A 24,859-nucleotide genomic window follows, 5' to 3' on the forward strand; every position below is an offset into this window, starting at 1 on the left:
AAAGTCATAACCAGACCGAATTGGGCCTGGCAGCTTCACCGTCTTTTAACAATGGGAGAGTAGAGACAGTCACAACCAGTATAAATGGGATCAAACTGCCCCCACACCGTCCTGCTGATAAGATGAGAGCTAGACGAAACAGCCACAGCAAGACCAATCGGGCATGGCAGCGCCACTGTCTTGCCGTCACCGTGTCGCCGACATCCTTTTTACTGTGTCGAGCAGCAAGGTCCTATTAGGTCTGGTTGTGGCGGTCTATTAGAGAGACAGAGGACAGTAAGGCCATTCGGTTCGGTTGTAACTGTCTCATCAAGTTGGTGAGAGGTCCGTTTCGGTCTGGATAAGACTTCGTCATCTGCCCAACCTTGTCGCCAAAGCGGTGAAAGAGACCCGACTGGCACAGCCACATCAAATTCTACCTGGCTGCGTGGCTGTTTCAACTCTCTCACCACGTTGTCACTACATTTCCCTCACCGTGTCGATGTCACGATAGAGAGGCCAGCAGTCTGACTGTGATTGTATCAACTCTCTTACTGTGTTGGCAAGACGGTCGGTAAGATGAGACAGTCACAACCATTGCCAAATCGGATCTCGCTGCTCCACCATCTCGCCAACCGTCTTGCCAACACCGCGGGTGAGAGAGATGGAATACCACAACCTGACCGAATCAGGCTGATGTACGATGATACCGAATCGGGTCTTGCTGCCCTATCGCATTGCAAGCACACAACGAGACAGATCAGCACTCAACCGTCTTGCCAACATGGTTAGAGAGATAAGACAGTCACAGACACCGGTCACAGCCAGACTAAATGGGACAATCAAGTGCCACCGTGCCGCCGACAAGGAGAGACAGGAGAGAGAAGCGCAACCAGACCGAATGGGACCTCGCTGCCCGACCTCATGTCCTCTCTCTCTCACTGTATTTGGAAGACAGTTGACTAGCCAGGGGTCAATGAGGTCAATGAGACCGAATCGACGGATTGCTGCCCGATCGTATTCCTATCACAAAGAGAGAGACGAGACAGTCACAACCATACCAAATCAAGCATAGCAGTCGCCACCGTCTTGCCAACACGACCTTAGAGTTGAGACAGTCGTAACAACCAGACTGAATAGGACAATGAAGCGCCATTGTACTGCCGAGGCGCTGAGGCAGAAGAGAGCGTCGATCACAGCCTTCAGTCTGGCAGCTTCATTCCCTTATCACCAACAGACGGGACTGTCACAACCGAACCGAACCTCCTGTCTTTCTAACACGGTGCGAGAAACAAGGTGACCACAACCACTTTCACCACATTGGCGACACGGTTTGGGCAGATGGCACCGCCACAATCAGACCGACCTGGACATGGCTGCGCCATCGTGTCACTAACACGGTGAGAAAATGAGATCGAATGGGACGGGAGAGTAAAAGCAACCACTGTCTGGCCATCCCCCCAGTGCTGACACGGTACATCAGCCAGGCTTCATTTGGTCTGGGTGTGGCTGTCTTATCTTTCTCAAGGTAATCCTAAGACAGTTGAGCTGCCAAGCGCCCCTATTCGGTCTGGCTCTGTGACTGTCTAACTTCCCTCACTGAGTTAACAAGACGGAGGGGTTGTGACTGTCTTTACTTTCTCACCATGTTGTCAAGAGACAGCGAAGCTCTCATTCGCTGGCCCGACTCGATCTGGTTGTGACCGTAGCTTCTCTCTCACTGTATTGACAAGACGGTTAGGTCGCCAGGTTCGATTTGAAGAGGTTGTGTCTAGTAAGCAGTCTAATCGCTCTCACAGTCTTGCAACGCGGTGGGACAGTCGAGGCAATCACACCCAGACTCCCCGCCAGACTGCACCGCGTGGCGATAAGGTAGAGCAGACGTCACAGTCACCAGCAGACCTAATCGGACCTGCTCAACAACTTGAAGACAGAGAAGACAGTCACAACCGAACTGTATGGCCCAGTTACCCCCGTCTTCCTAACACGGTGAGAGAAATGAGACAGCCACAACCAGACCGAATCGGGCCTCGCTTCTCCTTCGTTTCGTCCACACGGTGAGAAGAATGAGACCGAATGGGACCTGGCTGCTCCTCTTGCCATCATGGTGAGATAGATGAGACAGCCATGACCAGATTACCGAACGGACCATGCGAATTGGGCTGGCAGCTACGCTGTCTTGCCTTACCCGCGGTGCCGACACGATACATCAGCCAGTCAGCCAGGCCCATTCGGTCTGGTTGTGACTGTCAGTCTCACCTCTCTCACTGTGTGTAGCATGGTGGGGGGGGGGGGGGGGGGGGCTGGTTGTGGCTGTCTCAACTCTCTCACCATGTTGGCAAGACGGCGAAGCTGCCATTCACTGGCTTGATTCGGTCTGGTGGTGGCTGTCCTATAATTCCATTGTGTTGGAAAGACATTCGGGTAGCCAGGCCCGGTTTGTTCTAGTTGTGTTAGCCTAACCTATGTTACCGTTTTGCAATACGGTTGGAGAGTCGAGGCAATCACAGCCTGACTGCCCGCCAGTCTGTCCATCGTATTGCCAACACTATGAAAGAGTTGAAACAGCCACGAATTAGAGCTAGTGCAGAATTCGGCATGGTTATGGCAGGATGATCTCTCTCACTGCGTTAACGACACGATGAGCAGCAAGGCCGATTACGTATGGTTGTGACTGTCTTAACTTTCAGATCATGCTGGCAAGACGGTGTCTAGCAGTCCCGATATTCGGTCTCGTAGTGCCTCCCTCATCTCTCGCGACATCGGGACTGTGCTCCACCGTTTTGCCATCACTTTGAGAGCAATGAGACAGCCACAACAAGACCATGTCAGGCATCGATGCTGTACAACGTCTGTTATGCGACACGGTAATGAAAAGGCAGTGGAGCTGCCAGTCCCATTCGGTATGGTTGTGATTGTCCCAGTCCGGTCACAGCCACTGCGCTGGCATGGACTGAGATGGGGCAGCCATGCCAAATGCTGTCTCCTTTTTCTCAACGTGTCGACGGCACAATAGAGCAACCAGGTCCAATTTGTTCTGGTTGTGACTGTCTCATCTCTCTCACTGTGTCGCAGAAGGGCGAAACTGCTCGGCCCATTCGGTCTGATGGTGGCTGTCTCAACTCCCTTAGTGTGTTGGCAAGACGCTGGGGAACCAGAGCCCCTTCAGTCTGGTGGTGACTGTCCCATCTTAGTTGCCATGTTGGTAGTTGTCACAACCACATGGTCACATCCCTCATGTGTCCACTAGACCAGATTGTGTTTTATTGATGGAGACGGCCACCTCTTTCCAGTGATATCCAGGAGACCAGATTGTGACCACGTCCCTGGTGTCTGGCTGTTCTGTTTGGCTTGATTGTGATAAGATTTGGTCCCTTGAGTATACAGTGGGGTTGTGGCAAATGTCTCTATGCCATGGTTCTGTTGCCAGTTGCCTTTACGTCCTCGATACACCGGCATTTGACAAGAACCAGAGAGGCTGAGGTTGGAGAGTCGGTTGGAGAGTCGAGGCAATCACAGCCTGACTGCCCGCCAGTCTGTCCATCGTATTGCCAACACTATGAAAGAGTTGAAACAGCCACGAATTAGAGCTAGTGCAGAATTCGGCATGGTTATGGCAGGATGATCTCTCTCACTGCGTTAACGACACGATGAGCAGCAAGGCCGATTACGTATGGTTGTGACTGTCTTAACTTTCAGATCATGCTGGCAAGACGGTGTCTAGCAGTCCCGATATTCGGTCTCGTAGTGCCTCCCTCATCTCTCGCGACATCGGGACTGTGCTCCACCGTTTTGCCATCACTTTGAGAGCAATGAGACAGCCACAACAAGACCATGTCAGGCATCGATGCTGTACAACGTCTGTTATGCGACACCGTGATGAAAAGGCAGTGGAGCTGCCAGTCCCATTCGGTATGGTTGTGGTTGTCCCAGTCCGGTCACAGCCACTGCGCTGGCATGGACTGAGATGGGGCAACCATGCCCGATGTTGTCTCCTTTTTCTCAACGTGTCGACGGCACAATAGAGCAACCAGGTCCAATTTGTTCTGGTTGTGACTGTCTCATCTCTCTCACTGTGTCGCAACAGGGCGAAACTGCTCGGCCCATTCGGTCTGATGGTGGCTGTCTCAACTACCTCAGCGTGTTGGCAAGACGCTGGGGAACCAGAGCCCCTTCAGTCTGGTGGTGACTGTCCTATCTCAGTTGCCATGTTGGTAGTTGTCACAACCACATGGTCACATCCCTCATGTGTCCACTAGACCAGAATGTGTTGTATTGATGGAGACGGCCACCTCATTCCAGTGATATCCAGGAGACCAGATTGTGACCACGTCCCTGGTGTCTGGCTGTTCTGTTTGGCTTGATTGAGATAAGATTTGGTCCCCTGAGTATACAGTGGGGTTGTGGCAATTGTCCCTATGCCATGGTTCTGTTGCCAATTGCGTTTACGTCCTCGATACACCGGCATTTGACAAGAACCAGAGAGGCTGAGATTACGTCCGATATTTCCCAAAGGAACAAAAACACCTCAGGAAAAAGACAATAAAGACTGATTATCACAGCATTATCAAATGTATTAGCAAAAAGATTATAATATTGATGCACAATAACAATATAGTTTAATGTTGTACATGATGAAATCAGTAAAGAGTGAATGAGCGCATGAGACCAACCCACCAACTGACAATCTTGAGAGGGCCCCATGTCTCAATTTATCAGCCATGGCTGGATAGGAGCATTCATCTACTATTAGGTAATATGAATCAGAAAAAAGGAGATAACTGTCTTGGTCAAAGACTACTGGTCTACATAAGAGAACCCCTCTGACAGATCAAGATGTATTGCTTTTCTAAGAACTCTGATTACACTATTCATGGAGTTTCTTGGCAGTGAAGAGGAAATGGCAGCATGTTACGCATGTTATCAATTACATGTATAATCACTCAAGAGAAACAAGGATACCAGTATACAAAATAACAACTTGTGCACGCGACACAAAGGAAAAGGTACACATGTACTCACATTATCAATACTCAGTGGCGTATTCAATAAATACACAAAAATATTCTCACAACCGATCAGTCTTTTCACAGATCTTATAAATGTGTGAACACATCATTGGATGATATCAAAAAAGCATAGAGCCTTGTATTTTTGGTAATATGAAAACATTTGCCAGTCTTATGTCACCCAAGGCTCAAAACCACTTTTAAAGTAATACATCTAGATACATCTAGATCATTTTATAAGATTGATATGGCCTACTCAAGTCACTCTCACACTTCCCACAATTTCAGTGATTGAATGTTCTTCCTTCTTGTTCTCATGACAGTTTTCGTTCCTCGCTAATTTCATTTTTTCCATCATCTCAGACAACGGGCTGGTGATGGTGGATGCCTCACCACACAGCTGTAACAACCATTCCACCCCCTGGATGAGCTCCTCTGGCATGACGGCTTTGCCCAGGGTTTGGACGACATCACAAACTAGCTCAGAAAGACGCTCCAGAGTATCCTAAAAAGAAGTGCTAACAGTCTTTACATTGATCCTGGTTAATTCACATTGGGAAAGTAGAATAACAAAGTTCCCCTACAAGTGTTTGGGCGATGGGAAGGCTGCAGATGGGCAGCAGAGAACAACACCCAGCACATTTGATCAAAGTTTGTACAAGTATATGTTGTTGAGAGACTGGTGTGAAGGATTTCTCTCACATATTTGTCCATGCTGCAAGATATCTCTTATGATTACATGTATGAAGTCGTCTTTACAGGGTATTCAGATTTTACTTATCCTAATCGATATGGAAGAGACAAACAGATTTTAGGAACAGCTAACAAAATGTACACAATGGGTGATATGAATAAAGACTAGCAATTGCTTTTATCCAAAACTTCACGTACATTTGCACTGGGCCTTTCTGTACAAAATTAAAGTAAAAGCATTTGCTAGATTTTATACATATCGGCCAATGACATGATCGACTTACAAGTTCCAATGGTTCTTGTATGATGGTCAAGACACACTTGCCAAGACATTGGGGACTGACTAATTGTGCTTCCACGACAGCTTTGATCAGTCTGCCATAGGCATCCCAGCACTCCTGTGGAAAGAAAACAAATGTAAGGACAAGGAAAGTTTAGGCAGAAAGTGGTGTGTATGGATGCAACAGTTTGTACACACTTTCAAGATTATGATCTGAACTCCCAGCACAGAAACTCTGAACGCTAAATTTGTACCAACCCAAAGACAACTTGCCACTTTACCCCTCAAGGCTTGTTTCAGCAGTTTTCTCTAACGATTTTGCAACTTCCACAGGCCCTTATGGTCAGTTAAAACTATATTCCAACAGCAGGAAACACTGGAGCCGAGACAGACTTTAAATGTTGAACTCAGTGGCTTGCATTTAGTTTCCAAGTCCTGGAGCAGGAACTTCAGGAAAGACGCCTTCAGGGCCGGCTTGGAACGACCAGCCAATGAATAAGATTAAAGGTTGGATTAAAATTCCATCAGCTGCTCTGTCTGTCACTTACCATGTAATTACTAGCACCATCAAGAGCATAAACATGTTTGTAACACAGGAATGCGTGAGGCTGGATGTAGTCATATAATGGTCCTCTCCAGATCTTCACCAGCCTCTCGATCACGTCAGCAGTCAGGTTATGAGGGCATGATGAAGCTGAAAGAAAAAGACAGGACGTATAGGGGGCGAAAAGTGTATTAGAAACGTTTTTGTTGCAGGAATGTCTCCTTGATGTCATTACATGGTTCGAAATTGAATGTGTCCACAACATTTTAAAAGTTTATCTCTGGAGCTGCTGCAGGTGGATGTCAAGGAACACTGTCAGTGGCAGTTATGAGGCTGCTTAAAGTGATTCAATCAGCCAGATCGTCCACCTCAGGACAGAATATTCGATACTCTGGTTAGCCTACAAGTAATTGACTCCTAGGAGTCCCATTGACTTACCCATATTACAAGCGAGGTCCTTGGTCAGGAGCCCAAATGAACGCTGCATTGCTAAGATGACATCCTGTCTTGTTGTGAGGGAAGCATAGATGTCGTCCAGCACCTTGACACAGTCCTCCTTGGTTGGTTCATGCTTGAACAACAAGATATCCAGGGTTAGGTCCTGAAAAGAGAGAGAATCAAAGTCAGTGTGCATCCAGATGAGAAGTACACTTGTTCAAATTTATCAAAGCGATGGATGTCATTCTGATCTTCTAGTTGTGAATTTCTGAGCAACAAGTGACTTCGATTTAAACTGTTGCAGTTAAAGAGTGCTTAAGAACTGATTTTTAAACCAAAAGGCAATATAGCCACAAGTCACTTGAAAATTGTGGCAATTGATCATAATACCTTCAAATGTGTCAGTGCATCTGAGGGCGGTATCTGATCTGGATTGTGGACCAGGATGTCTGTAGTCGCGTGGTCTTTCTCCGCATCCCTGACTCCAAGCTTGGCCTCCTGGAACACCTTCACAAAAGTTCTATTTTTGATCTGCTTGTCGAGTTCTGGTGATAACTCCTTGTTGACCATGTCTGAAGAAGAAGAGTTCAAAATGCACAAGAGATGATTCAAGTCCAATGAGAGTAAAATAGAAATCAAACGTCATAATGATGAAACAACATTATTTTCAACTGCATGGTTGGTAAAGAGTCTCATCTACATGTACTTACTGGTGGTAATAAGAGTATTCATCCATTGTTGTACTCTCTCGATAGCCAAACGCTGCGAGATCTGAGCAGCCATCTTCAGGACACCCTCCGAGATATCCTCTGGCAGCATCTGGGGGAGGATGGTAGCAACATGCTCTTCACAATATCTATAATGGGAACGTTAGAGATACATGTACAAATAGTTGTTCCAATCCTTGTCAAATCTATAGAAAATAGGCCAAAAAGCAAGTGTGAAATACTGAGACAGGTGAACGTGACTTACTCTGGTGCACTGTTGATGCCATTCACTCTTGCCTTGTCAGCCAAAGTTTCACAGAGGTCAAGCAGCTTTACACCGAGTCGTTCCTGAAACACAACAAGACATTGTCCGTTCAAAACAGTTGCTGGTGCTCTTGTCAGAAGTACATGTATATGTTTCTATGTAAAATCAAATTTTGAGCACATTTTTCTAATCCCATGTACAGTCAAAGTTACATGTGTAGTTGGATGATACAAGGTACAGTATCAAGGATACCTTCCCTACCTTTGTCTTCTGGTCATACTTTCCCAACACCAGATCTCCAACGAGCAACGAGATATTTTCAGTCCCCGTTCCCAGGTACTCTGGAAGAACCTTCGCTCGGAATCTCTTGATGTAGTTACTGGCGACGCGATCTGCCACGAACTCGACACATTTCTTCATGGAAGCCGGGTGATTGTGGAAGAAATTCTCCTCAAGTTGATCCTGAAATAGAAAAAAGACATGCATTTTCTAGACCTAAAGATTCCATTTCAGGTTCTGTAAATGTGATACATACTGTGCACACACTATTGAGCTGGTTTTGGCGAGTCTCTTTCTCAAAGGCCTAGTACAAATAAGAAAGGCCATTTGGACAGGCTTTGAACCCTCAACCAGATAAATAGAGTCAACATATTACATCAAAAAATAAACCGTTCAATCATACCTGCATTTGCTTCTCGGACACAGATGTTTGAACTTCTGAATCTGCCGACACTGGAGTGATCTTCCTGATCTGATTGGTGCGACTGCTCAGGCCGACAGCAAACTCCACTAGCAATGAACGAACTTCTCCTGAATTCAGAAAGTATCATATGAAAGGGACAGGTACAGGATAGTTTGCTGCCAATGCCATGTGGAAGAAATTGATTCTAAATCTAGTGCAACACTAAATACAGAATAACCTCTCAATCGTCTCAGTCCTGATTACATGCCCCGACTTGGAATCAAATTCTCAGTTTGTTGGAGCCAATTAAGACAGAACTTGTTCTTATCTCAAAACGAATATGGCCTTGCTTTCTCCACTGAACATCTGAGCTGTTATGACTGATCTCAAGACACTGCACTTTCCATAACTTGCTGACTTACCTAAGTATGGGCAGCATGTGTAGAGAAGTTGATGATCCACAAAGTCTAGATTATCCTGAAACATGAAAACAAATAAACTTACCAAATCATATGTACCCAAGAAGAAGAAAAGTCACAATCTGAATTCTACTAGGGTATGATCCAATGAGACCAGTCTGGAACTTGAGTGACTTACAAGTGCTAAGCTTGAATCACCAGTTGCCATCTCCAAATCATCTAGTTCATCATAGGTGAAGAAGAGACCATCAGGGAAAGCAGGGATCTGAAATGACGGGAAGGCAATATAATGGTTCACATCCACTTTATGGGCAGGTATCAATTAGTATTCTGAATCATTCGGCAATTTCAAATGATTTGTAACCAGGTCCACCTGATAAACAGTTCAGAGACATCAAGTAATTAGGATGTAAAAGGGATACTGAACTGGAGATATTGGTCGTCTCACCGAACATCAGAATTTGCGTTTCAATCAGATGTAAACTTACTTCGAACAGCCATCCAAGTAAGACTATGACCAGCAACATCGCTATATTACCACTCTTCCGATGGAACTCTCTCTTGCACGTCCTGCAATGAAATGTCAAAATAATCTACATCAGCCAAGCAGATATGAGCTCAGAAATGCCTCCTTGCTATACCAGTAATGTTGAGAGACACATTTTGATGAACCAGCATAGTTTGTATTCATCATATGCTTGCCAAATGGGTGTTCTGAAGATGTCAAACTTACTTGTATATCTGAATAAGCAGCACCATGACTGCCTTGATGGAGTCAAGAGATATGGCTATAGGATCTGACATGCTGAGGTATTCCACAACCCATGGGAGAGTGAACGAGATACGTCCATCCCGGACGCAGCATCGCAGAAATGACAGCAGGTCAACCTGAAAGCTCTGCAATTTAAACAAGTGATGCTAAATGTACAGACAGAGATAGAATGTTCAAGTACAAGGTAGATTTGTATTGATTCAAACTGTGGTGGGTTGCACACGGGGTGGGTGGATGAACCAACTGAGTGATGTGGCTAAAATTCGTCACACTATCATGCAATCGCTGAATCGGTGCAATATCGTCATTATGCTCTTGATGTTCCTTATATCACTGGGTTATAATTTACCTGCGTAAGATTTCTGGTTTCTATCACAGATGAAACAATGGCCTCTGGAAGCTTCTCTGGGGTTTGGTACGGGAGGAATATGATGAAGCCAAGGAACTTGCCCAGCAGACGCAAAGTGAGGACAGTTGTCACAAACACATCCTTGCTCTCCTGCAACAAGACAAGAGTGGTTAACTGAAAACATATTATGATTGAAAGTATCTAACCAATATATCTTGATGCAACTGCTATGATTTCTGTGACCAAAAGAAGAAGTAAAAAGACAAAATGTTGCAATTTTTTTGACCACTGAACCTATTTTACTGTCGAATGAACAGACAAGTACAAGTTACCATTCTTCCTCTTGATAAGTCAACACTAGACAACCAATTTTCTCTATGAAGATAGCAAAATCAACTCAAAGAAACTTGCACCGTACCTGATCCACGATACCATCTTGAGCATCAGCCTCAGGAAGAGGCAGCTGGACATTGTTCAACTGAAAGGGAAGAAAATCATTGAGTAGACAGAATATCTAAGTCAGTACAAGCAACCTCCAAGCCAGGCCTTACACAGAGGTTAGGTCATCACCTTTCACTAACAATTTCCAAAGAGCGGGCGACATCGGTATTGACTCAAGAGCATTATACGACTTGGGAGACTTCACAAATCGTTTGGAAGGTTAATGACATTGGTCTTCGCCATCACCTAACATCTTATCTTAAAACTTAAGCTACTGACCTCACAGATTTTGCAATAGATACTCTCACTGAGATGTTTGTTGAAGGTGAAGTTACAGGAGGCCATGATGAACGTGCGGAAGAACTTCTGACAGCCTTGAAATGAGGGTGGAGGAGATGGTCCATTCATGCTGTTTGGGGTGATGAAGCGCTCCTGCAACCTAGAAGAGAGAGAGGTGTCTTATTGTATCTTAGAGCTGGATGTGACAAGAGACTGCCAAGCTGGCTTTTCATTATTTGCTTCTAACAGTTACTTTCTCTGAAGTCTTCAAGATCGAGGTTGTCACCATAATAGATACAAGTAATATGTAATATTTAAGCTCACCTCTTAAATTTTTCTGGATTTGACTGTTTCAGTTTTGCCAGGAGAGCAACGCTGTCTTCACCACCTTCCAATCGCAGACTACCATCACCCTTGCACATCTAGAACAAGAAATATGTGTATCACACCAGAAATGATAGTCACTGGGAACAATTCTAAACAACTGTTGTCGATTTGCAACTGTCAAAGCCACAATACGCAGCATGTTGGTGTCACATATGTCAACATTTGTTTTTCAATTACCTCAATAAGTTGGGACTGAAAAAGCCGAGCAAAATGGATGTGATTTGTAAGTTCCGAGCCGCAGTTGACCAGTGCTTGTATTCTCCCCGTCATTTGTTCCTGCATCGACCAATCAGGGTTGAGATGATTGTCTTCCCATTCACGCAGTAATTCATAGAACATGTCCCTAGAAAGTTGAAGGGGAAAGTGGTCATTCCATTGGCAGAAAATGAAAGACGAAAATGAGACGGACGTAAAAAGTCAGCCAGATATACAACATGTATATTTCATACCAGAAAATGATTTGCAGGTACTACAGCTGATCAAGTGAGTATTTACATCTTTTGCTTCTGAGCAGCCTATTGAATCTTTTCTATGGAAGTAAGGAGTATTACTACAGATGTACATGAAGCTGTACTGCATGTACTTTTATAGGTTTTCTTACTATGGAGCTACAATGATAATGGAGCTATTTAACATCATTATGAGCCTTTGACAGCACAAATACTGTGATCAATGAGAACAGAAGCATCTCTTTGTTTACCTCTGCTTCTTGAAGAGATAAAATGATTTATCAGTGGGGAAGTTTCCCTTGTTGTCTGTGTCAGCTTGGAAGGAGATCCGATTGCATATGGCTGTTGGTTGAGATGGAAACGCCTGAAAAAATCCTGTCATTGTCAGAACATGTCAAATGAAAACATTGACAGAAAGCCTACACACGAGTTTCAACATAACCTGGATAAGCAGCGACACTGACTTTAGAAATGGCATTGAGAAATATTTTTTAGTGATTGCAAAATCATTGCCACTTGATACCACAAAATTATGAGACGCAGAAGTACACAACACCTCTCACCTTTACGGACATACTTTCATAGGCCACCGCAAGGACATCTCTGAGAGAAGGAGTAAACTGGCTGATTCTAGGATTGTCCACTAGCAACCGTAACGTTGAACGGTCCAGTAAGGATAGGAACTGCTTCTGTCTCTCCAGGACGCTTGTAGCAAAGAAAACAGTGTTATGGACGGTGTTGAAGTAAACAAGCTCATCTTCATCTGGAAAAATCAAAAGATTGATAAGAATATGGAAATCGACAGTGTCATGGTAGAAAGTATGGGATAAGGCTCATCTCTGAGGTGATGCATAGACCAATGTACCATTCAAAACAATGAGATTGCAAGACTTGGTCAAGCTACACATACTGCTACCTGTAATATTTACTTTGGAGTGGGCTGTAACAAACCAGCACTCACCATATTTTGAGTGGAGAAACACTTCCAGGTTGTCAATCGTAGTGAAGTGGAACATTAATATTAGGACTAACCTGCACAAGCATCCTGTGTGGTGGCCTGTTCCTCTTCTGGGCATCCACGCACTGTCAGCAACTGTACTAGGAAGTATAACTCAACAGTGATGTTGGACACCAGTGGCTCTGTAAAATCAAAACAGTAGAACCTACAGTACAGTAGAACCTCCCCCAAACGACACCTCACTATCAGGGACACCCTCTGTATCAAGGACAATGCATTTGATCTCAAATTGGTCGTCTCCATATCATTTGACCTTCATAATCAGGACACATAAGAAGGAAAGCATTTGCTAGTCACATGGGTCCACCTAACAGCCACATCTGAGGAACAAAAGCCAACTCAAGTTGACAGTTGACCTTATAGACCAAATGGGTCTACATATCTGAACGGCGAATGCTAAGAAGGACTAACCATTTAAAATCCCGGAATAAATTCGGATCAGGACATCCAGTTTATCTTCATAAGTCACCGCACTCCGATCTGCAATCACAGTATCAGTGAAACTACAAAGTCGTTGGAGTCTGGCCTTCGTTGGTGTGATCGTTGAAAGATTTGGACTGTTTCTCCCTGAGGATTGAGATGAGTCTCCGCCATCTGATACCGCCTCATTTCGCTTAGCTATGATTTCTTTTCTTAAAATTAAAACAAGACTTCAAAATATACCAATCAAAGACTTGAAAGATAGCTGTAATTATATTACTCTTCAATTCAAGGAGTTTCACCTAACGTACGTTTTCGAACTGAGTTTGCTTGCAGGTCAAGAGAGATACTGGGTTTGTATCTAGAACTTGGTTCAAAAAGACATCTACAGTAGAACCTCCCTCAGCGGACACCTCTGCCAGGCGGACACCTCTACATTACGGACACGTCCGGCCAGTCCCGATTTTTTCTAAGTCATTTCCAATAACAAAAACCTCTGTACGGCGGACACCTCTCTATTCCGAATTGCGGACAGGGCGATAGCCAATTTTTGGTCCAATTCCCTCCCAATTACGGACAGTAGGCAAAAACAATGGCTTCCCGCGTGCGCTTGGAGAGTCGAGTAGGCCCGACAGGTGTGATATTTGCGTAATTAATCAACGTAATTACCCCATGGCATTGTGTTTTTGTATCCTAATTAAGCCGTGGCATTTGTTTACTCATCTTTTCAACTAATCACATAGGCCTATTGCATGTATTGTGTCAACGGACACTCATAAATCCACGCGGTTTTGTCAGTGTTGCGGCGAATATGCGTTAGTAGAGAAATTAGAAAAAATTAATTATTAATCAAAGGTGGCTGATGGACAGAAATTATGGTGTTTTTTCACACATTATGACATGTCTGGGAGATTTTGCAATACAAGGGGCACCTTTTACTAGAGAGATTATTCACGCTCTGAGTTCCAAAGTAGCTCACGTCATTCAACGCAACATCACAAGCAAATACTGATCAGCCAACAGGTTTAAAGTTTCTACGCTAGATGTCGACACAGAGAAAACCAAGACCTGCAAGGCGGGAACTTCAAATTCACCTATGGGACGATTTGGCATAACCTCTCTAGTGCGGACACCTCTATTGCGGACACCTTGGCCCAGTCCCATGGGTGTCCGCAATAGAGAGGTTGTACTGTATATCATGTTGGGAATCATAATCAGGGTGCAACATCAATAGACTCAATGAAATACAAGAGTCCTTTTTAACACCAGTCCACCATAACAACACACACCTTATTATTTCTCTCTCCTCATCAAAGTTGACCGTCTTAACCTGCGGGTTTCTAAATGCAGGGTTAATATCAGATGTCTTCTCAACAGGCCTGGTTTCTATTGTGGTGAGTGAGATCCTCCTTCCTCCAGTATTTGTATTTGGTGTTGGGTTTTGTTTTATAGGAGTTGGTGTGATCCGTCTGGATGGGGTTATGATAGGATTTGAACTGAAAATAAAATACATGCAGAAACACGAAATTCAAAATACAAACAATAAGTATACACAAAGTTACTGGCAATTTCATGTTTCAAAATTCTATTTGACTTAGAATATAGTTAGCTTGTCAAACTCTACATGAGAAAGACAACATTTAAATACCGGTACTACAATATACTGTCATATAGCGACATTCTATGCCAACAAAGTGAACTTGTCTGGTCTGACATAAATTGAGCAAAACAAATGATTTGCTGACTGCAGACTCACCTTGTGTCTGTAGATTTTTGAGTGTCTGTCACAGGCCCCAAGCTCACTGGAGGAAAATCGTCTAAGTTATTGAGACTGAAGATGGGTGGACTTGCGACAGGGGTTACTTTCATAACTCTTGTGGCACTTTCACTGCTACCCGCACCATTTTTCTTGCCTTTACTACCTGATCTTCTCTGCATCCTTGGAGATGGATTAGGTGACCCATCATTCGTCTCTGTCTTATTCCAATGAGGACTTTTCTTTTTCTTATAATCGCTGCCATCTGGAGTGGCGAGAAAGTCGCCCAGAGTCTGCCTATATTTAAAGCGCTGGTGATCAGGAGTCACGTAATTGGGTGATTGTTTCTGCTGTCCTTTTTGTGCCCAATCATGTTGGGGACTTGTTCGGTTAAAAGCACCTTTCCGGGGACCAGCTGTCCCCTTTTTGTTGGACCATTCTAAAAGACTTGGCGAATCAAGAGAAGAATTGGGTGATGCCAAACTGAACACATCAGGGCGACCAGGTTTATTCTCCAGCGGACTTGCAGAGAAGAGCTGAACTCGGTTTCCTCCAGCCTTCTTAGATCCACTTGTTCCATGCTTCAAAATATCACATTTCTTTTTTAATTTTAAATTTGTAGGTGTCTTTGCAGGGGATGGATTTAATGATCTGCTGCTTTGAAGTAATGGAAGACTCTGATCACGCAGATAGTTCAGGAAGAAAGGAACAAATTCAGTCCTCAATTTGGCATACTGGACAAAGTCATGAGGAGTTTCATTCTGCAATTAAAAGAGTAAGATTAGTCATTGATCAATCTTCAAATGATGTATCTTTGTTTGTTGACCAATGCCATGGCGACATGGACAGGATGACACTGCAGCAGGGATTGCATCAGTCAGTTTAATTTCTACCTCATCCTCGTCCTTGATTGGATCCATCGTCATCGATCAATGATTATAAGTGAGACAGTCACTGGTGACTGGCCCAGCCAGTGCAGAGAGTCCCACTGGATGCGAGCCAGCCATGACAACTGACCTAAATGCAAGGAAATGAACACACTTTGCATGAAACACAAGGGCAGAGTTGTTGCGTGAAGGCTCATGAGCATGTACTATGTTATGTACATGAGAAGTGAAAATTTGCACTTTTGGTTGAATGAATTGAATGAAGTTCAGAAGAGGAAAATTCAACAAGAACACCGATATCTCCGCGACCAGAGGGAGCCTTGATGTAAAGTAGACATTTTCAGAATCTTTGTTTTGCGGGGAACATTTTGACACAACATGACATACGTCTTTTGTGTTTTTACACAGCCAGGGGATCAACAAACTTGGTGGAGTCTGCTCTTTCAGCAACATTTCAAGAATGGCGGCCATTTTTTGAATTTTTTCAGAACGAGGCCAAGACGAACCGGAAACGAGGCCAACCGGAACCGGAAACATGTTATCTTCAGCTTTTCTTCGCGGGAAACAATATTTTTTGTCAGTATCTGTCACGAAAATACCCCATTTTCATCATGACGAAGCGCCCGCATCCCGATGGCAGCTCTGCCGACATTTCCCCAATGCAACTAAAAACTCGTGTGGGTGAAAGACAAGTGAATGAAGGTGTAAATGCCGAGGAAAACATGAAGAAAGTTTATGGTACGATACAACAGTGTGTCACATAATGTCTTTTGTGCATGCATTGAAATAATTTTAACATTGATTGATGTACATTTTATTCCAGTGTTTACGGTATAGGCTAGGCCTTTAGGCCTAGATTTATACTGTAAATCGACTGAATATCATGTAGTGTATTGATAACTTGTCAGAGGTATCCGTATCCGTGAATCATGCCACTTCTTGGCCGGGAAATTGTTTGGCCTCTGTCTGAGGGACAGTGAAGTGGTGAACATCGTGAAGATGATTGATAGATCTAGCCTAGTATTGTAAAGATGTTTTCTTTTCCCAACCCCAGATGGTACGGCCGGGTGTATCTGGCAAAATAGGGCCTGGCAGTGGCATTTGTCGCAAACAGACATCATTAATTCAACCTGATTCCCTTGATTTATTTCTAGATAAGACTCTGAGCATGATGATGGAAGGGGCACGTGAACAAGCCAAACATGAGAAAGAGGAAGAAATGGCCTGTGAAGAGGCGGAGAAAGAAGAAAAAGCAGAATCTGAGGAAAAGGCTGAGGAGGAAGAACAAAAGGTTGAACCAGGTAAGCTGATGTGAGAAATGTTTGGTTGCTTGCCTCTCACTTCTTTATCATCCAAGGCCTTGAATGAAAGTAGTCAAAATTGTCATTTGTAAAAGTCTATAGTGATCCCTATAAAAGTGTCAGTGCGTTTATCTAGCAGGAGCCATTTAAGATGTTTCCTCTCTCTCTCTAAACCCTTTCCTTGAATGTAAGTTCTTTGCATTTTAGGCCAGATGTATCTGAACACAAAAGGAGACTTGGCAGTAGCTGGTGTATATGTTGCTGTACCTGAGGAAGAGGGCGAGAAGAAAGAAGACAAAATGGAAGAAAATGGAGGTGGAGATTCAAAGAAAGAAACAGATGAGAAAATGGAAGAAGGAGAAAGCAAAGAGAACGGAAGTGGAGATGCCAAGAAAGATGAAACAAAAGATAGTGGTGCGAAGACCGAAGATGGAGAGAGTAAAAAGGAAGAAAATGGGAAAAGTGAAAATGGTGATGGGGAAAATGATGAGAATCAACCATCTTTGGAACAATTTGGTTTCATAGTCGATGGTAAGTGAGGGTCTTACTCCTTTTGATCAGGACACTAGACCAATTTGTCAATGAAATTGATTTCTTTTATTGGAAGCTGAATACTTAATTCTAGTGATTGGATTTGGTGGGCCAAGATGATTAATAACCTAAGTTTAAGGGTAGTTGCCTCGTTACCAAAAGCCACAAACTCATCTCTAGAACATCCTGGTCTCAAATGTTGATACAGATAATGTTATTTAAAAACTGTTGCTCATGTGTCCCCCTTGAATTGCAGGTCCATGCACACATACATCGCCACTCAAAGCAGCAAGGTTGTCTCCAGCAACAAGTCCTGCCAAATCTCCTTACAAACTAGAGAAGAGGCCATTGAATCTGGATGAAAAAATGGAAGAAGATAAATCAGAAACTAAATCTTAAGACAGTTGACTTAGACTTTATCTCAGGTTCACACTGTTTAGACACTGTTTGTTGTAGACCAGTACTTCTCACAGTTGCTTCCCTGGACTGAGGCATCCTGCAAAATTCATGCAAAGATATCGGAAGTTGTCTGTGCGTTTTCTATGAGCCAGAACCGTTGTGAAGAGGCTCTGGGAGACACTTGGACAGAGATGAAGGAGTACTTGATATCTGATAACTGACTAGATGAAAAGTGTATTTGTACAAGTGAAATGTGTTCATTGTTGGATATCCTACATGTAACCCCTTTTTCAAGTTTTTCTACTTCCGAGGAAGATCATGTCGTTTTCATACCCACTGTGTTCTTAATATCAAATGTGCATCATCATTTTCGATAACTGAGACCCTGACTGCAAGTGTGATACTCTTGCAAAGATTCCTTACTGATGCACTTCGAGGTTGTACTTCTATGGCAAAGTGATTGTTGTTGAAAAAACTGATGTGTTCAGATTTGCAAGAATTTGATTGATAACAGTAAATTGGCTGGAACTAATTTCCTGTGCATTTGATGAAATGATTGTGCTGTAACGTGCTGCAAAGATATAGCTGTGAAAATAAATGTTGATGTACAGTATTATTTGTCTACTATCTTCTTTAAAACTTGAGTGCCAAATTCCAGCTTTCCTGTTGGTCAAAACTGTCTCACCAGTGGTGTCAAGGTGGTAGATGATTGTCCTTTGCTCAGCCAGTCAAGGTGCTGAAAGGATAACATTGTTCTCTGTGGAAGACTGGAAAGCAAGCCACATCCGGTGATGTTGTTTAGGTTGTGACTTTGTCCCCACAAGACCCATTTGGTATTATGGTGATTACAATGAAGTGCCACTAAGTACTTTCAGGGATGATATCCCTTCCCATCACCTCACAGTTACTGTAATCAGCTTGGTTGTGACAGTGTCTAGAACCAGTGAAGGCGGCTGGTAACTGCTATTCAGATCTTGGAAATGGCAGCAGCTACTATCATGAAATTGGTTGTGACAGGGTATAGGACGAGAGAAGCCGGCTGGTAACTACTATTCAGATCTTGGACATTGTAGCAGCTACTGTCATCAGATTGGTTGTGACATGGTCTCTAGAGGGAGACATACAAGACATATGCCCCTCAGGAGTTGTCCTCCACCTAGCTGGCTGTACAGCCTTCAGGACATGTCCTCTGCTGGCTGGATTGTCTCAGGCACAGTGTCTTCTTACCCTGCCAAATGCCAGCTAACTTTTCACACCCACCTGACAAGTCTGAAATTGGATGCAGTACTGCAGGTGTAGGTGTAGACCTTGAGGATAGAGACAGGACACACAGGCACAACATGCCTACGCTATTGATGTCCTGGACATCATGCGTAACCTAATAAGAGAAAGAGCCCAACTGTTGGCATTTCAACAATTTGCCCCAAACCTTTTTCAGGGCGAGGGCAGATTATATAGTGCTCAATCCAACTGGTTTCAGTCGCTCGAAGCACTTCACAGCCATTTACCAATACCATGTTTACATTCTCACTTACAGAGAAAATGACCCAAGAAACCAAAATCAACAAATATTTGTTCATAGCCATATTCTTTATTTTGCAAGAATTTACAAAAAGCATGGCTACATTATTGATATAAAGTATTTATATAAAAGCTGTACAAGGATGACAAATAAACGCTTGTAGGCATGAACAAATAAGATAATATCCCTCTGATGGTATCCCATCTCATCATTTTGTTGGTATTGCAAGAGGCCACCAGATGTTGCCTTACTCCTCGATGTTAAGACAGTATTCAACGTGGCAAACCTGGTTTTAATTTTGTCAACAAGAAGTACGTACATTGTCCAGTACAATAGCAATTTTGTCAAAATGAAATACCATTCTACAGCAAATAACTTGATTGAAATGAATGCGATTGTACTTCCTACACTCTCCTTTTTGACTCGTCTCATTCAGATCATAATCATCATGTCAATAAATTAACAATGGTTTAATAAACAGGGACTAAAGCAATTTGATTACTCATCAAGTATTTCTTTGTGGTGCAAAGGTCAATTTCAATGTTCTTCATCTCACTATTAACATCCTTGGCACTTATTCTAAGAGCTAACATGATATCAGCACAACCACAACAGGTGTCCCTGATAATACTGTATAGCATGAAGACAGGAAGCAAACCTTCACAGCAATTTGGAACAAGAAAGACACCTTGCAAGGTTGAACAATCATGCACCATTAAATGACATCAATACAGGAAAGACACTTACACATTTAAGTCACAAACTTGTCACAGTAAACATGATTCTGTACGCAGGCATAATTCACCAACATCAAGTTGTCTCTTTCCAGATCAGTGCCATCCAGTGGTGGAGCATTTCTCTCATCGGCCCAACTTATGGGGTTTAGTGTCGGCCACAGCATCACACATCATGGCCATGGGGCAGCGTCGAACCAGCGGATTTAAACAGTGTCAGACGACAGTACTGACCACACTTCATTGCAGGTTGATCTCTCATTCTCAGGTAGTGACATGACAATCAATGCCATCAGCACCTACCCTCCGATTCGGCTGCCTGTAACCAAGCTCCACCACAGCACAGATGGCACAATCAGAAAAGACACGAACTGATGTCGACACATCTTGACCTTGTAATCCTAACAATAACCATGACACTACAGCAGATGATGTTATGGATAACAGACAAACAGTTGATGAACATCCAACTAGAAACAAATTAAAAGGTTGCAAAGCGCATCTTCAACTAGTGCTTCATGTATGGACTGTGACTAGTTTTATAATACCTGCATGTTCAATATCAGCGCTGACGTACACTTAGTAACCCTAAGTCAGGAAAGAAGCATATAGACACATCTTAGATTCCTTTTCAGACCCAGTCTTCAAAAATTTGCTACATGTATGTACCGGTATTTATTATGCTTGGATCAAGTAATTTTCCAGAACAACAGATGTAGACAAGGGGCATTGTCAGGCATTGTCAAAATGTCCAGGTCAATTTTCTTCCATAAGTCCCCTTTCCCTTGAACCAACAATACAATACTCAGATCTATTCTACTTAAGCCCTAACACCCCTAGACATGTTGTAATATCCCCACCTATAATTAAGAAATGCATTGTATTCAGGGTGGCTTATTACAACTGCTGGGGGTGATATGAAGAATCAGCACCAATTTGTATAAAACATAACGAAATCTGACTATGATGGGAAAATTACACTAAGATTAGACACAGTATAATCAAGATTATCACAACACTGTAATATTAAGTTGGTTTGAAAGACTTAATGCTTTGTTCAGGCATAACCCGCCTATTGGGGTTGTAGCACATCCAATAGTGTTCAATGGCCTCAAATTATGAGCAACTGGTAACCATAAGGCTTTCACAGTTTTAACATCAGGCTTGCTATTGTCTTCAGTAAGTACAGAAAAGGACCCCCCCCCCCTCCTTTTACGCTGACTCTCTAAACAAACTCAATGACCTCCCACTTGTCCATAATTTGAGAGAAATAAACACAAATGGTAACCAAATCATATTCAGGCATTCATTTGACCCAACGGTCCTTATTCGAACACAATTTGATGATTTGATGTCATGTCCCCTCCACATACTCCATAGAACTGAAGTCAAACAAAGTTTCAAAGTACAAATCTTATTAAAGAGTCCAATTCTTAAAAATATTCTTCTCCATTAAAGTCTCCATTTTCTGATTCATATGACTTCTGTTTATGCGATGACCACGAGGAACTCCTGGATGGATTTTCAATTGGTTTAAAGGCAGCGATCTCCTCTGTAATTTTATCGACCTTTTTCCTCATTTCCAGATTTCCAGAAGAACCACTGATGTCGACAGCAGAACTACGATCGGTCACTAATTCAGGAAAGAGAGTTGAATCGATCACTGGAAAATAGATGATTTGAAATGTTTGAGATGAACAAAAACAGCATTTTCACAAAATATATAAAATCATTTGTCTGTTAGAACTTCTGCTCTTAGTTCCAGAGGCCTCATTTCTATTCACGAATTCAGAAAACAACAGCCAACCACATTACCTTGGGTTATACATCGTAGATAACCTTTGATTGATGGTAACGATGTAGCAAAAGTGAACATCTTTCTAAACCTTCTTACCAGTAACATGGTGCTCAACAGTTCTCAAGTTTTTCAGGATGTAAGCCAGATCCTGGTTTGCAGCTTTCCAGGCCGGCAGGTCACTGTTGGTTGTATCGCCAAGGAGGTCCTCCACCGGGGATGGTGACCGACTCAGCTGCTCATATTCCCTGCAAAGTTGAACACAAAATGTTAGATAAAACACTGCAGACCTGGAGAGCAGCTACATTCAAGCTGAAGTTGATATTAATCATCATGCATTTGTATACAAGCCAAGATAAGCTAGAATTGTCAAGCATATACACAAGTCTCATAAACCAGGGGGCGCTGGGAAAATAATATGGGCAGAAAGTGCTTACTCCATGAGTCCTAGAGGGAGATTTTGACTGCAGATGTCTTCAGCATACGATCTGCACAAAGGTAAACTCAGTTATAATGCTACAGACATTTTAAAGTCTGAAACCTGGCAAGAACATGTACATGACTGTACATGCATACAGAGGTCGTGTATCCTATCTTCCCCACTATAGAGCCTACTTCAGTTCAGGTCTTCATTGGCTTAGTGTAATGATAACCTGGTCCTAGAATGGAAGACAGGTTAACTCAAAGATCACACAATCTGTCATTACTCAGACTTTGCCTGTGATATACACTCCAGTGTCTTCGACAAGATGCAGATTTGGTGAATAGTGATGCGCCAAATGTGAACGACTCCCCATGAATATTATCATACACTTACTTTAACTTATGTATGACCCTGTCTGTTGATTCCCTCAGCTTGTGAGATAACTGGTGAATGGAGGACACCATCAACGTGTCATAAGACTGAAGAGGAGAGATAAAACATAGTTAGATCTTGAGCAACAGCGTAATTCTGGTGAGAATGAGCTAACCATGTGTTAAGAAACTCTGTGCACAACCAAGAGGTTAAACTGACGCAACAAATCAGGCCAAAGAAACTTGAATGCACAGAGTCTTTCAGGACTTTGGCATCCAGTCATCAAGCCATTGCTGTGCACTAAGTTGCTCAACCACAATCAGAAAAGAACTATACCTCTAGAGCAACAGAATCCCATGACCACCTAGCAATTCAAAAAAAGCTGAAGCTCTATTTTGTACCTAGGCTACCCTCTACAAGCACTGAACATACTAGCTATTGCAGAGTCCCTAATAGATTCCAATGAACATGATGAATACAAGTCAGCATAAGATCAGTTTGAACTTGATGGGTTTTCCAAACAGAAACATTGGACATATATGATAGCACGTTTACTGAATCTGGCACCAGAAGGTTTCTTGTCAAGAAATGACTGTTCCCTGCACAAAATGGATGAGACACAACAATGGTAGAGTGACCAGGGTTGAGAGACATATATAAACACCAAGTTTGAAAAACAAAACACATGAAAGAAACAACATGAGATAACTCAACTAACTTGTGTAAAAACTTGAACAAAACTCTAGCAATGTAGCAGCCCTCCACCGACTACTTGCACTTGCTCGAGACTGATGCACCAATGACCCAATATTAACCTACCACTACTTAAATACCGATCACGCAATGGAAAGTTATTCTCCCATCATTGCAAACCTTCTACCCTAGAATTTAGCCACAGCGAATAACTAGAAACTATACTTTGTAGTCACGTGATTTAGTCACCTTGTTCTCCTGACTACTACGGCTAGACGGTGGCGCACTCCTGATTGTTCGACTACGCTGTGATCTGCCAATGGCGGTCGGTGTCGTGCTTGCCGCAGTGGAGGCAGGCGAGTGCGACAATGGTGCTTTAAATGCGGACTTAAAGGTGCTAGTTTGAAACATGCTGTCTATCAAGTCCTGAAAGCACATAAAGCAGACAGAACATGCAGCGTGCATTCTCTGAGGACAAGATCACTCTCAAGTGTCACTGGTATCAGTCCACAGTTTGGGGCAAAACATACATGGTTCTATTCAATAAAATGTTCTTGCTACAGTAGAATAATGCCCGGGGTCAAACTGAAGACCATTTACAGTCACAGTTACACAAAGCGAATCTTTCTGCATAACACACCAAAATATGAACTGATACATGATAACATTGAGTGATCTGAATCCAAAGAATGAACAACTAAAGAAAGAACAGCACTAACAGGGCCACCAATGTTCCATTCTAAAACCAGGTTTCCCACTTCCATGTCTTGTTTTATTTGTTTTTCTACCAATTTTGAGTCAACTGAACTGACTTTTAACAAATCAAGGAGAGATAAAGGACAATCAATGTGTGTGAGTACACTTGCTGTGTAGTTTTCCCAAAGAATCAGAACATTGGTGACAATTTGTGAGTAACAACTAATTGACAACAAATGAACAATCAGATTAAATGAGGTAACAAATAAACGACAAAATAATGAGCAATAAAGGTAACAAATATCATCAATACTGAACACACTGCAGGCAGATAAATATGGGCTTTCAATATGCCAGAACATTTTTAACTTGTTGTGTATCTCTGAAATATTTATGATCATGCCCACATTATTAGTAAGGTTAATAAAAGTCAGTTGACACTCGAGTATGATGCTGCTGGTTTACCTTCTGTCACTGTTTATTTTCCTGCCACCTTCTCAGAGAGACTTGATTGATAATGTTTATAGAGTTTATATAATGATAAAAGTCAACCACCTTTTGCCAGTTAAAGTGATAGCATTATAAGTTACTGCCAGTGTATTAGATGCTATAGCATTA

The 24,859-nt window shown here is 42.9% G+C and overlaps 3 protein-coding genes across 6 annotated transcripts in view; 1 reads left to right on the forward strand and 2 right to left on the reverse strand.

The window, feature by feature from the left end:
- Window positions 1–4,553: 4,553 nt before the first annotated feature.
- Window positions 4,554–16,245, reverse strand: LOC135485427 (codanin-1-like). Its single transcript, XM_064767432.1, has 25 exons — window positions 16,162–16,245; window positions 14,888–15,648; window positions 14,421–14,627; window positions 13,123–13,343; window positions 12,726–12,833; window positions 12,257–12,456; window positions 11,945–12,057; window positions 11,422–11,587; window positions 11,182–11,279; window positions 10,858–11,017; window positions 10,556–10,615; window positions 10,138–10,287; window positions 9,750–9,913; window positions 9,505–9,586; window positions 9,195–9,281; window positions 9,020–9,074; window positions 8,598–8,725; window positions 8,177–8,377; window positions 7,916–7,998; window positions 7,654–7,799; window positions 7,334–7,515; window positions 6,944–7,106; window positions 6,510–6,655; window positions 5,966–6,079; window positions 4,554–5,493 (listed from the first exon to the last, which is right to left on the reverse strand). The coding sequence occupies exons 1-25, from the start codon at window positions 16,243–16,245 to the stop codon at window positions 5,245–5,247; spliced, it is 4,128 nt and encodes a 1,375-aa protein (XP_064623502.1). The 3' UTR covers window positions 4,554–5,244.
- An 82-nt stretch (window positions 16,246–16,327) lies between these two features.
- On the forward strand, window positions 16,328–18,585 carry LOC135484918 (uncharacterized). The gene is made up of 4 exons (XM_064766622.1): window positions 16,328–16,512; window positions 16,929–17,075; window positions 17,283–17,606; window positions 17,863–18,585. Exons 1-4 carry the CDS (start codon window positions 16,386–16,388, stop codon window positions 18,003–18,005), a joined length of 741 nt encoding a protein of 246 aa, XP_064622692.1. The 5' UTR covers window positions 16,328–16,385; the 3' UTR covers window positions 18,006–18,585.
- A 991-nt stretch (window positions 18,586–19,576) lies between these two features.
- Window positions 19,577–24,859, reverse strand: part of LOC135485303 (centrosomal protein of 170 kDa-like) — a 33,754-nt gene continuing 28,471 nt past the window's right edge. For all 4 annotated transcript variants that reach the window (XM_064767173.1, XM_064767176.1, XM_064767175.1 and 1 more), the window contains 4 exons: window positions 23,795–23,971; window positions 22,874–22,959; window positions 22,156–22,304; window positions 19,577–21,924 (listed from right to left, as the gene is read on the reverse strand). In XM_064767173.1, the coding sequence (XP_064623243.1) occupies window positions 21,695–21,924; window positions 22,156–22,304; window positions 22,874–22,959; window positions 23,795–23,971 (642 nt within the window). In that variant the 3' untranslated portion in view covers window positions 19,577–21,694. The remainder of the gene's footprint in view (window positions 21,925–22,155; window positions 22,305–22,873; window positions 22,960–23,794; window positions 23,972–24,859) is intronic.

The sequence above is a fragment of the Lineus longissimus genome, chromosome 3 (genome assembly GCF_910592395.1).
Source record: "Lineus longissimus chromosome 3, tnLinLong1.2, whole genome shotgun sequence".
Lineage (NCBI taxonomy): Eukaryota > Metazoa > Nemertea > Pilidiophora > Heteronemertea > Lineidae > Lineus > Lineus longissimus.